The 14,110-nt window shown below is 42.4% G+C and overlaps 1 protein-coding gene across 2 annotated transcripts in view; it reads left to right on the forward strand.

The window, feature by feature from the left end:
- katna1 (katanin p60 (ATPase containing) subunit A 1) overlaps positions 1-14,110 on the forward strand; it is a 28,472-nt gene that overhangs the window by 1,230 nt on the left and 13,132 nt on the right. For both annotated transcript variants that reach the window (XM_061746885.1, XM_061746886.1), the window contains exons 2-3: positions 9,029-9,191; positions 9,268-9,407. In XM_061746885.1, the coding sequence (XP_061602869.1) occupies positions 9,029-9,191; positions 9,268-9,407 (303 nt within the window). The remainder of the gene's footprint in view (positions 1-9,028; positions 9,192-9,267; positions 9,408-14,110) is intronic.

Raw genomic sequence — 14,110 nt, forward strand, 5'->3', positions numbered from 1 at the left:
ACATTTCTTATTATACACATTACATGTAATATCAGTGTCAGAGCAAAACCAATATAAACTAAAGATGCAAACTAAAGATGCAGCGTGAGCATTACTGTTCGTAAAGAGAGCATATTGATGGATCCATAGCTGTAGAGTACACTGGACTAAAGTGCCGGATATGGTACAATCGGAGGGAGGTATTCATACTGTAGAATCATCAGGTAGTGCGATGTGAGCCCAGAACGAGTCCCAGTCTGGTGCCTTGGTCTTGTCTGTATTGTTCAACCTGTTGAGCATGAGTTCATACGAAGCCGTCTTTATCATGATGTTTATCCACTCTTTCAGTTCAGGGGGTTTTGGTGTTTTCCACAGTTTCAGTATCGTCCTGGCAGCCGTTGTAGTCCCTGCCATGATTACAGAGAATTGTCCGCTTGTTATATTGTGTATTTGGCTTCTGTCCCCTAATAGGCATATTCTGGGAGATAATGGTATGTCACTTCCCAACCAGTTGCTCAGATTATTCACGACCGTTTTCCAGAAAGGCAGGATGACAGGACAATCCCAGATGCAGTGTAGTAGAGTACCTATGTGTGTCTGACATTTCCAACACAAGTTATCATTTGTTATACCTGCTCTATTGAGTCTATGTGGAGTCCAGTAATACCTATGTGTTATTTTATACTGTGTAAACTTCCCTTTAGCTTCCCTAATGTATTTCCCATTTTTAGATATAATTCTCAGCCATTCCTCTTTATCCATCAAACATCCCAGGTCTCTCTCCCATGCTAATTTCAGGCCCCAACAGTCATCACTGAGCAACTGGTTGGTAGTTCTATAGAATACACCGGCTCTGTGACACTCAGCAGGTAATGTGAAATAGTCCATGATGTAATTTCCATCCTCGTACGGAATCCTGGATGTGATACAGTCTCTGATCTGCAGATATTTCCAGAAATGTCCTTTTCCTTGGAGATTGTACCTTCTTTTTATATCAGAGAATGACATAAACACCCCATCCTCATATAAATCAGCAACATGACATAGTCCATTACGGTGCCATTCCTTCCAATAAACTGACGTCTTCCCTATGCTAATCATGGGATTATGCCACAGAGAAGAATATATTTGTTTAAAATGTGTTAATTTATGCATTTTATGTATTTTGATCCAGATCTCTTTGGAGTGAGACATAATATGGTTGACTACATTCTGTGAGGACTGTGAGAACCTATCAACAGGAGTGAAAGGGGATGACAGCTTATTTTCAATAGTAACCCACTCTAGCTGGTTGTCTTTTTTCCAGTGATAGGCAATTTTGGCCATTTCAAAGGAGACATAATACAATCTCGGATCTGGCAATCCCAGACCTCCTCTGTCTCTAGGAGAGCACATTTTACTAAATTTAATTCTGGGCCTCTTCCTGTCCCATAAGAATTCTTTAATTATTGTATCATACTGTTTAAAGATCTGAGGAGGTACAGTTATTGGCAACATCATTAGCACGTAATTAATTTGCGGTGTAACCACCATTTTTATCACATTGACCTTCCCCCATAATGTAAGCCTTAGTTTCCCCCATTTATCCAGATTAGTTTTAATTTTTTGCAACAAAGGTTCTAAATTTAATGAAGATATTTCCTCCACATCATTGCTAAGTTTGATTCCCAAGTATTTCATCCCTTTTGGTATCCATTTAAAGCCGGAACTTGTCAGTAAATTTGAGTTACATAATCCGGATATCGGCATCGCTTCCGATTTTGTCCAATTAATTTTATATCCTGATAATTTGGAGTAAGATTGTATTGTGTCCATCAGATGCGGTATTGAATATAATGGGTCTTTTATCAGCATCAGAATGTCGTCCGCGTATAATAATAGTTTATGCTCTTTCCCTCCTCCTTCCACCCCCCTAATAGCTGTATTGGCTCTGATGGCAATAGCTAACGGTTCCAGTACAATATTAAACAGCAGTGGTGACAGAGCACAGCCCTGTCGAGTAGCTCTGGTGAGGTTAAAAGGAGGTGAGATTAACCCATTTGTTATCACCGCTGCCTTAGGGTTTTTGTATATAGTTCTAATCCATTTAATAAAGGTTGGTCCAAATCCAAAATGTGACAAGGCTGCAAATAGAAATTCTCAATGCACTCTGTCGAATGCCTTCTCCGCATCAAGTGAGAGGGCAACAACTGGGTCTTTTACTGTCCTATTCAGCCAAATTAGGTGAAGTAATCTTCTCATGTTGTCGGTCGAGGACCTATTTTTCATAAATCCGACTTGGTCAGAGTGTATAATGTTCGGCAAGGCCTTCTCCAGACGTGTAGCCAGGATCTTAGTCAGGATCTTACAATCCAGATTTATCAAACTTAGAGGTCGGTAGTTAGCAGGGTTTGTGGTATCTCTATCTTTTTTGGGTATCACTGATATTAAGGCCTCATTAAAAGTCGGGGGAAGGATTCCTATTTCAAAAGCTTCATTGTATATCTCTTGTAATTTTGGTGCTAAGACATCTATATACTGCTTGTAGTATTCCACCGGAAATCCGTCAAGACCCGGGGATTTCCCCGATTTCATACATGAAATTGCATTCCTGATTTCGTTCTCTGTTATTAAATTATCTAATAGTTCCACCTGTTCTGGTGTCAATCTAGGCACATTAATATTAGAGAAAAAATATGTCAGTTCTTCTTGTTTGGGACTGATGTCCGATGTATATAGTTCTTTGTAGAACTGTTGAAAGACCTCATTTATTTCTTTTGTCGAAGAGACCGTTTCATCTCCTTTCCTAATTGCTGGAATTACACTGTAGGAATTTTGTTGTTTTAGTTGTCTGGCAAGCAGCTTACCTGTCTTCTCTCCCCCTTCGTAGAAATTTGTCCCCAGCCGAAATAGAGCGTATTGCACTTTTTTATTATAAATTTCTTGAAGTTGAAACTTAAGCTTACATATGTCTCGATATGATTTATCTGTGAAGTTTTTTGATAGTTCTATTTCCTGGCTTCTAATTCCAGATTCTAATTCCTCTATTCTCTTCATGTCCTCTTTTTTCTTTTTAGATGAATATGCTATAACTTTCCCCCTAATGTACGCTTTGGAAGCTTCCCATTCCATCGCTTTTGAGGTTGCACTGCCAGCATTAATTTCAAAAAAAGATATCAGATCGTCCTTCAACAAACGGTTGAAGGTTTCATCCTGTAATAATGAAGTATTCATTCTCCATCTACCTTTTTTCTCAGTATCAGTATTTATGTCAATGTTAAGCTCAACTGCTGCATGGTCCGAGAGAGCCATCGCATTAATTTTACAATTAACGACTTGTTTTATTACAGTGCTTGATATCAAAAACATATCGATCCTGGAATAGGATTGGTGGCAGTGTGAATAAAAGGTATATTCCCTGTCACTGTGATTTATCAGTCGCCATATGTCCACCAATCCCATATCCTCACTTAACATATGTATTGCAGCTCTATCCTTAGACATTATTGGACCACTAAATTTGCTCCTATCCAGAAAGGGATCTGAAACTTGATTAAAATCTCCTGCTAATATTATCTGGCCCTCTGCTTCACCCAGTGTCTTATTTACTTCATGGAAAAAGTTTGGGTCCCCCTTATTTGGTGCATAAATGTTGCAAAGTGTCATCTTAGTCCCGTTTATCAGCGCCTGTACGCATATCATTCTGCCCTCATCGTCTTTAACCTCCTTGAGTAAAATAAAACTCAGGTTTTTGTTCACCAATATGATTACCCCATTCCGTTGACTAGAGAAAGAACTGTGAAAAATTTGTCCAACCCAGCCCCGTTTCAGTTTGACTGCCTCTTCTTTTACAAAGTGTGTTTCTTGTAAAAAAGCAATGTCAGCCTTATTATGCTTTAAATAGGTCAATACCTTCCCTCTTTTTGCAGGATTTCCACATCCATTGATGTTCCAGCTTATGCATGTGACATAATTCCTACTCATATTAATGTAAGAAAAACAAAAATACCTTGTGAAATTCCAATTAGAACTATATTGGCTATGTCCCCTACTAGTGTCTCATGTAATCTCAATATCTCAGTTTTCTCTCTGCCAGTTTTGTCTGTCATCACCAGAAACAACTCTACACAAACCATGTGAACAGCATTGTAAACTTTAACATTTTTATAATAAGAAAAGAAAAAATACAAAAAACTAAACTTAAAAAAGCCCCACAAAACGTTAGTTGGGGCCCCGGGCTTTTCTCCAGCCATACTGAAACAAAATAAAAACAAAACAAGAAAGAAAAACAACGGACGTTCTGGTCCGTGGGATATTACACCTGCAGCCAGCTCTCCCCGGCTTTCAGCTCAGGCGGCGCAAAATCAAACCCAACCCCGCCCCCCGATGATTGTTACACATTGTCCACTTTTAAATCAGTCTATTTTCCGCATTTATTGTGCAGTGTTTCTGCTTTGTGACAGGGTATTAGTGCTTACCCATCTGCATTGCAATTTGCTTTGATGAATCTTTCCGCATCCTTGGCGCTCGTAAAGCTCCGGGGTTTCCCCTTCCAGGTGAACCGCAGAGTTGCCGGATGGGCCAGCGTGTATCTCACGTTAAGCTGCTGCAGTGTTTTCTTCGCAGCTGTAAAGGTCTTCCTCTTCTCAGCCAGCTCCCTCGACATGTCTGGAAACACGGAGAGTCTCAGTCCTTCCCACTCAAGCCCCCGTTTTACTCTGACAGCTTTCAAAACTTTCTCCCTCGCTGACTGCCGCAGGAATCTGATGAGCACGGGCCGCGGCGGCTGATCCTCGTTGGGGATGGGGGCAAGCGCTCGGTGCGCCCGCTCTATTTCAAATTCACCTTCAACATCAACTCCGAGCCCGTCGCTCAGCATTTTCTTCACACATTCCTCCATTGTGCCGTTCGTTCCGTAGGTTTCTTTCAGCCCCAATACTCTCACGTTATTCCTCTTGCTGTGGTTTTCAAGCATTTGGATGCGATCCCACATCACTTCCATCCTTTTTTCAGCGTGTTCTCCGTCGCCCACCAGCCGGTCAGTCGTGTCCTCCAGGTGGGAGATCCGCTCCTCCGCCTCCCCCAGCCTTTCTTGAATGTTGTTCACCGTATTTTTTAACTCATTTGTTGTTTCTTTAATGGTTAGTATGTCTGCCGCCACTCCCTGCAACGTGGTACTCATCTTGGAAATTTCGGCAAACAAATTCTCCATGTCTGCAGTTTTTTCGGCAGGTTGCTTTTCCAGCTGCGCTGGCTGCGGCGAGTTCGAAGTTCTCTTTCCTTCAGCCGGCGGGGAAGGATTTTTTCTGGTAGCCATGCGGGCTGAGTCTTTGAAGTATTTTGATGTGGTTGCCATAGAGGTCCGAGAAAAAAAGAAAAGAAAAAAAACCACTCTGGCTTACTTAAATATAAGTCGTGAACACCAAGGGTTGTTATTTTTTTTAAAGTTGTGGGTTTTCATGCAGTAAAATATCGTAAATATCGGTGGGAGAGCGGAGCTCGTCTATCGCGCCGCCATCTTGCTCGGCGTACCCACGTGACTCCTTTTCTACTTATTTCAAGTGAAAATGTACTTGAAACAGGTGAAAATTGTCAAATAAGTTATTTTTCTGGTGTTATTTTTCTGGTGTTGACTCTAAATGTTGAAATAGCAGTAAAACCACATTCATTGATGAAATGACATAAGGGATGGAAAGGGGGGATGTCAGTTTTACAGGGGGGATGATTTGGACCGTTTTTATATCAGGGGGGATCTCATCCTCCCTCAACTCCAGTACTGCTTGTTAGAGAAAAATGTGAGGAAGCCTCACGTCAACTTCTTAAAAAATAAAATATCAAAAACCATTGCAATTCTATACAAATGTAAATATATTCTAACATTAAACTCACTAAAACTCCTGTATCAATCTTTAATAAAACCATATATAACATATTGTATAGAAGTATGGGGACACACATTTAAGACAATCACGAAACCAATATTCTTACTGCAAAAAAAAGCAATGCGACTCATAAACAAAGTTGGATACAAGCACCCAACCAACCAATTATTTATAGAGACAAATGACCTCAAATTCAATGAACTGGTGAACTTCAAAACTGCATAGATTATGTTCAAAATCAACAATAACATGCTGCCAGACTGGATCCAAAACATGTTTAATTTAAGACAAAGCCCTTCCAACCTCAGAGGGGAGAGCAGATACACGAAATCAACAATCAGAACCAACACCAAACTGAGATGCACTACGGTGGATGATGGAATAAGTTGGAGAGGGATTTGAAATCAAGTAGAACCGTAACCTTATTTAAAAAAAACATTGAAAAGAGGATGATTTCTCTATATAAGGGGTGTCCAAAGTGGGTCCTCGAGGGCCGGTGTCCTGCATGTTTTAGATGTGTTCCTTTTTTATCAAACCGTGATACAAGGAGCTTGGTCATCAACAGAACTATCCAGACTTTGATGACAAGCTGGTGACGACTGTTAATTAGAATCAGGTGTGTTGATGCAGGGAGACAACTAAAACATGCAGGACACCGGCCCTCGAGGACCCACTTTGGACACCCCTGCTCTATATCAAAGTAATGAGCGGTGGTGCTTGCTGTGTTGATTTGGGTATTCATTTATTTGGTGATTTGATTATTCAAGGATGAAGGAAACATGTAGACTGCACCTTTTTTCTTTCTTATTTCTCGAGGTTCAAGGAATCTTTTTTATCCCCATGGAGGCAATTTGTTTTACTCGCAGTCATACTTATCTCTTACTTCTTGCTTTTATTTCATTACTTTGAACAATCCTTTTGAGGTAAAGCAATGGATAAGCTTTGCTTCAGCTACACCTTTTTCGGTCTGGATGTTATTTGTATATTGGAAACTTTTTTTTGTTGTAATGTTTTCTTTGAACAGCATTTGTTTCCTAGTTGTCATTTTTTATTTTATTTTTAATTTTGTAAAAGCTATTTTGATGTTTGTCTTATTTTTATTCTTTTTTTGTGATGTCATGACCGAAAATAAACTGAACTGAACTGAAAGATTAGGATTGTTATTACTACAATCCTAATTCCCCCAAATTTTGAATTTGATGGCAGCTGGTTTTGTGTGTGTGTCATCTTGTCGTCCAACAGCAGCCCAGAAACATCTGGAGAATGATGGAATTTCAGGAGAGGAATGTTGTCTTGATTTTTTTTTTTTTATTATTATTTGCACATTTTTGAAAGAAGAAAAGAAAAAAAATACAATGGAATGCATTTAGAGAAAATTAAAAAGAAATTAAAAAACAAAACACCAACATAAAAGAAAATGTGCTGGAGAGGTCAGAAACCTGAGAGGCTTATGGAGTGGCCTCCCCTCTATGATACACTTCAGACAGTAAAACAAGAAATACTTTAGAAAAAAAAAACACAAAATAATTAAATAATAGTTAAAATAGACATCATAAAATATGATAAAAGGAGCAGACTGTAGCATAAACCAAAACAAAGAGCATATGGATATATAGTATATACAGTGTACTTGTATGTACATATAGAGACAGACACACAAGCTACTGGCAGACGTTGATGGTACTGGGTCAGCAGCTTTTTGAAAACAAGGAGGGACAGAGTACTAGGTACTAGGTTGGAGAAGTTATTCCACAGGGCGACCCCTCTGTATTTAATATTCTATTGCCCTCTATTGGTGCGACAATGGGGTGGATGGAGAAGAAATGCTAATCTAGTTGTATAACTGTGAACAGGGCCGCCGCAAGGGGTGTGCGACCGCACGGGGCCTCGCGCCCCAAGGGGCCTCGCGCTATGGGCGTTTTTTTTTTTTTTTTTTTTCAAAATTTTGTATTTTTTTTTCAAATCTTTTTTTTCGTTTTTTCCCTTATAAATATCAACAGTCACGTTCCATTACAGACCTAAATGTGTACTAGTCTGTGCATATCAATAAATATGTGTGCAATGATGCGCGTGTCTGTTGTTCAATACAACTGATCAGACCAAGCGCATTGACACTAGCTGCTCTGATCCAGACGGTGGAGTTGGAACAAACTGTCACACAATGTCGAGAGAACGAGACAGAATCAGGAAATTTCCATCAGGGGATGAAAAAAGAAAAAAAACTAAAGAAAATTGAAGAGTTTAATGCCTCTCTGAAAGGCACGTTTGATAAATTTGTTACAAAAATCACTGATCCGCCCGGGTCTCAAGCAGCCGTGGGACCCGCGTCGAGGCAAGCGATGATGATGAGGCAGGGAAGGTATCCAGTATTTTGCTAATTGGAGAGTTAAAATTGCGCATATAGACACCCGATCCGACCCGAAAAACCCCAAACATTTCGCGCGCGCTCGCTACACTCACGCACGAGGACCCCCCCAGCCATTTCGCACAGGGCCTCGCAAATCTCCCAGGCGGCTCTGACTGTGAATATTGGATTTTATACAAAAGTATTGTCTCATTCTGGCCTGGTAGAGGATTGGAGTTTTTATCTTTGAATCAGTTTCATGGAGTTCCAGATGTTTCGCTGAAGCTTTCACAAAGCTTAATAATTAATTTTTATTTTAAGATTTAATTCCTTTTTCTTCAGGAAAACTAAGGTTTATAGTTTACAACTTGTATCAACTCTAAGAGAGTGACATGTCTCCTGTTGTCTGTGTTGGTGCACATGTTGTGTTGTACATAATTATTACCACAATAAAGCTTAAGCTAGTAAGCTACACGAGTCTAAGTCATCTCTAAGAGTCTCTAGAGGGTGAAATATTGCATATTGCCTCAGCCTGCAATAAAACAGTCAATTTATGATACTTTCTCATCTCCTCATAATTTTGATACATAATAATAATAATAATAATAATAATAATACCATGTCAGTGTCATGTACATGAGACAAAAATATTGAAAAATGTATGGATTTCACGCTGTGATTGGCAATATCGGGATCGGCAGATACTGATTTGATCGGCCCTCAAAATCCTGATCCGTGCATCTCTAGTTGTGTTTCGTGCCTCCATGCGGGTTCGTTGGTGGCGTCCTCTCGCCGATGCCGGCCCTGGCGGCTTCCCTGACGCAGACTTGTGTCTCTCCCGCAGCATGAGTCTACGGGAGATCACGGAGAACGTGAAGCTGGCCCGCGAGTACGCTCTGCTGGGGAACTACAGCTCGGCCATCGTCCTGTACCACGGGCTGCTGGAACAGATCAAGAAGTACATCTACACGATGCGGGGCAGCGGCGTCCAGCAGAGATGGCAGCAGGTGAGGGGACTGTTGACTCTCGGGGTTGCATCAGGACACGGTCCCCGCTTGTCTCACGCTTGCCGTTATTTCTTAGTTGTGGCAAGAAATCAGTGAAGAGAATCGACAAGTTCAAGAGATCGTATCGACTCTGGAGAACTTTCAGCTGGATACGACGCCTGCTAAACCTAGTAACCATGACGACTGGGAGATGAGGCCCACACACGTGGAACAGAGGTATTTGCATATATGTTTCATTTTCACCTTCTCTTTCAGTGCGATATAGTTTTCTACCGTAGCTCCAAGTGTGTCTCACATTTGTGACGGTGTTGTGTAACCTGCTCTGATCTGACGGTCATATGATGGAGATTAGTGAACCCAAGTCCCTTGTTTTGCTCCCGTGCTGCTGCCCCGCAGCTCCAGCAGCTTAATTCAGACTGTAAATGGATTCTCTTGTGTTTTGTTCTTTATTTTCCTCATTTTTAAGTCTAGGTCCTCTAATTTCTATAAGAATTCACATAAATAATTTAATAAACCTGGATTCACCCTGGACCGTTGGCAGTAAATATGAAATTCTGTTTACATCCATTCTTCCAATTCAATTGGGCTTTATTTATAAAGCAGCAAACCACGACAAAAGTCCCCTCAGGGCCCTTCAACAACACATCTCAACTCGTTACAAATTAGTCTAATTAATACTATAATAATTACAGCTACACCAAGGAAAGCAACAGATTGCATCTAAACTTCTCCTGGATCCAATCCCCATCCTGATCCAGCACCAGGCGACTGTGGAAAGGAAAACCTCTCCTTTAACAGGAAGTAACCTCTGACAGAACCAGACTCAGGAAGGACTAGGTTGAGAGGACAAGAACAACAGATGAGGAACACCTGCTGGGAAGAAGGAACACTGGTTCATGACAAGAAATGATGTCATTAATAGAGTTGGAGAGAGGAGAGGTGCATCATGGTCTATAGCAGTGTTTCTCAATCCTGGTCCTTGTGGGCCCCTGTCCTGCATGTTTTAGATGTTTCCCTGCTTCAGCACACCGTGATAAAAGTACCTGTGTCATCAACAGAGCTGTGCAGACCTTGGTGACAAGCTAATGAGGACCTTTAATTAGAATCAGCTGTGTTGGTGCAGGGAAACATCTAAAACATGCAGGACATGGGCCCACGAGGACCAGGATTGAGAAGCACTGGTCTATAGCAACATCACCTCCTTTATCAAAAGTAATGTTTGAAGGATCATCTTAAAGGTAGAGACAGTGTCTGCTTCCTGAAGACAAAGTGGCAGCTGGTTCCAGAGGAGAGGAACCTGGTACCTGAAGGTTCTACCTCCCCTTCTACTGTTAGAACCACAAGTAAACCTGCTGGTTCTACTGGTAGAACCTCCAGGAACCACAAGTAAACCTGCTGGTTCTACTGGTAGAACCTCCAGGAACCACAAGTAAACCTGCTGGTTCTACTGGTAGAACCTCCAGGAACCACAAGTAAACCTGCTGGTTCTACTGGTAGAACCTCCAGGAACCACAAGTAAACCTTATGGTTCTACTGGTAGAACCTCTAGGAACCACAAGTTCTTTGCTGGGAAAATCTACAGCTCTGAGCTCTTTAAGATGTGATGGAGGTTGGACTCTAAGAACTGTATATGTGAGGAGAAGAAGTTTAACTTCTATTCTGGATGTTATAGGTTGCTGGTTCTCTTCAGAGCCCTGGCTGCAGCATGCATCCCTAATCTGCCCCTACATGTTTACATTAATCTCAGAAATCACAATTAGGAACTGGTCTGGACAAATTATTTCGTTCCCTAAGGAAAGATGTAAAATAATGGGACCATAGCTGGCTCTATTATAGGAATTACATACATGGGAATGTCCACAGCAGCAGTATCAACAAAGGTCGGCCTATCAGATTCTAGGCACATAATGTAGTTTGTAAGTGGTTGACGGGTAGTTATTTTGGATTTCTTGTAAACATGTCTTACAATGTAACCTCGGTTGGGCTGGTGGGACAGCTGCGGAAAATGTCCCTTATTTTTAAATCCAAAACTTGACACGGCACCTCCAGATGTCTGAAACACTTCCTGAGGGAGTCATCCAGGAGTCGTCCTATCCTCTAATCCTGTGGTTGTATAAAAAAACGTGGTACAAATCCCCAAATCCTAGTGGGTCCTAGTATTAAAAAACAAACAGCAACTTAACTTTTTTTGGCTGGGCCACTATTAGTTTATTTGACAAAAATGAAGTAAAAGGGCAAGTTGCTGCCAGGTGCCGCAAACACCGGTCATTGACGAACTGACCATTCACAGGTGTTCATTATCTTCAGTAGCAGGAGTTCATTAGCAGGTGTTCATTAGCAGGTGTTCATTAGCAGGTGTTCATTGGCAGGTGTTCATTGGCAGGTGTTCATTGGCAGGTGTTCATTGGCAGGTGTTCATTGGCAGGTGTTCATTAGCAGGTGTTCATTAGCAGGTGTTCATTAGCAGGTGTTCATTAGCAGGTGTTCATTGCCAGGTGTTCATTGCCAGGTGTTCATTAGCAGGTGTTCATTAGCAGGTGTTCATTAGCAGGTGTTCATTGCCAGGTGTTCATTAGCAGGTGTTCATTAGCAGGTGTTCATTGCCAGGTGTTCATTGCCAGGTGTTCATTAGCAGGTGTTCATTAGCAGGAGTTCATTAGCGGGTGTTCATTGGCGGGTGTTCATTGGCGGGTGTTCATTGGCGGGTGTTCATTGGCGGGTGTTCATTGGCGGGTGTTCATTGGCGGGTGTTCATTGGCGGGTGTTCATTGGCGGGTGTTCATTGGCGGGTGTTCATTGGCGGGTGTTCATTGGCGGGTGTTCATTAGCGGGTGTTCATTAGCAGGTGTTCACTAGCAGGAGTTCATTAGCAGGTGTTCATTAGCAGGTGTTCATTAGCAGGTGTTCATTAGCAGGTGTTCATTAGCAGGTGTTCACGAGCAGGTGTTCACGAGCAGGAGTTCGTTAGCAGGTGTCCACATTAGCAGGTGTTTGCCAGCAGGTGTTCATTAGCAGGTGTTCATTAGCGGGTGTTCATTAGCAGGTGGTCATTACCGGGTGTTCATTAGCGGGTGTTCATTAGCAGGTGTTCATTAGCAGGTGTTCATTAGCAGGTGTTCACGAGCAGGTGTTCATTGGCAGGTGTTCATTGGCAGGTGTTCATTAGCAGGTGTTCATTAGCAGGTGTTCATTAGCAGGTGTTCATTAGCAGGTGTTCATTAGCAGGAGTTCATTGGCAGGTGTTCATACGCAGGTGTTCATACGCAGGTGTTCACGAGCAGGTGTTCACTGGCAGGTGTTCATTGGCAGGTGTTCATTAGCAGGTGTTCATTAGCAGGTGTTCACTAGCAGGAGTTCACTAGCAGGAGTTCATTAGCAGGTGGTCATTAGCAGGTGGTCATTAGCAGGTGGTCATTAGCAGGTGTTCACTAGCAGGTGGTCATTAGCAGGTGTTCATTAGCAGTTGTTCATTAGCAGGTGTTCACGAGCAGGTGTTCACGAGCAGGTGTTCACGAGCAGGTGTTCACGAGCAGGTGTTCACGAGCAGGAGTTCATTAGCAGGTGTTTGCCAGCAGGTGGTCATTACCGGGTGTTCATTAGCAGGTGTTCATTAGCAGGTGTTCATTAGCAGGTGTTCATTGGCAGGTGTTCATTGGCAGGTGTTCATTGGCAGGTGTTCATTGGCAGGTGTTCATTAGCAGGTGTTCACGGGCAGGTGTTCACTGGCAGGTGTTCACTGGCAGGTGTTCATTGGCAGGTGTTCATTAGCAGGTGTTCATTAGCAGGTGTTCACGAGCAGGTGTTCATTGGCAGGTGTTCATTGGCAGGTGTTCATTGGCAGGTGTTCATTAGCAGGTGTTCATAAGCAGGTGTTCATAAGCAGGTGTTCATTAGCAGGTGTTCATTAGCAGGAGTTCATTGGCAGGTGTTCATTAGCAGGTGTTCATACGCAGGTGTTCATACGCAGGTGTTCACGAGCAGGTGTTCACGAGCAGGTGTTCACTGGCAGGTGTTCATTGGCAGGTGTTCATTAGCAGGTGTTCATTAGCAGGTGTTCACTAGCAGGAGTTCATTAGCAGGTGGTCATTAGCAGGTGGTCATTAGCAGGTGTTCACTAGCAGGTGGTCATTAGCAGGTGTTCATTAGCAGTTGTTCATTAGCAGGTGTTCACGAGCAGGTGTTCACGAGCAGGTGTTCACGAGCAGGTGTTCATTAGCAGGAGTTCATTAGCAGGTGTTTGCCAGCAGGTGTTTGCCAGCAGGTGTTTGCCAGCAGGTGGTCATTACCGGGTGTTCATTAGCAGGTGTTCATTAGCAGGAGTTCATTAGCAGGTGTTCATTAGCAGGTGTTCATTGGCAGGTGTTCATTGGCAGGTGTTCATTGGCAGGTGTTCATTGGCAGGTGTTCATTGGCAGGTGTTCATTGGCAGGTGTTCATTGGCAGGTGTTCATTGGCAGGTGTTCATTGGCAGGTGTTCATTAGCAGGTGTTCATTGGCAGGTGTTCATTGGCAGGTGTTCATTGGCAGGTGTTCATTGGCAGGTGTTCATTGGCAGGTGTTCATTGGCAGGTGTTCATTGGCAGGTGTTCATTGGCAGGTGTTCATTGGCAGGTGTTCATTAGCAGGTGTTCATTAGCAGGTGTTCATTAGCAGGTGTTCATTAGCAGGTGTTCATTAGCAGGTGTTCATTAGCAGGTGTTCATTAGCAGGTGTTCATTAGCAGGTGTTCATTAGCAGGTGTTCATAAGCAGGAGTTCATTAGCAGGTGTTCATTAGCAGGTGTTCATTAGCAGGTGTTCATTAGCAGGTGTTGATTAGCAGGTGTTCATTAGCAGGTGTTCATTAGCAGGTGTTCATAAGCAGGAGTTCATTAGCAGGTGTTCATCAGCAGGTGTTCATTAGCAGGTGTTCATCAGCAG

The sequence above is a fragment of the Cololabis saira genome, chromosome 18, assembly GCF_033807715.1.
Source record: "Cololabis saira isolate AMF1-May2022 chromosome 18, fColSai1.1, whole genome shotgun sequence".
Lineage (NCBI taxonomy): Eukaryota > Metazoa > Chordata > Actinopteri > Beloniformes > Belonidae > Cololabis > Cololabis saira.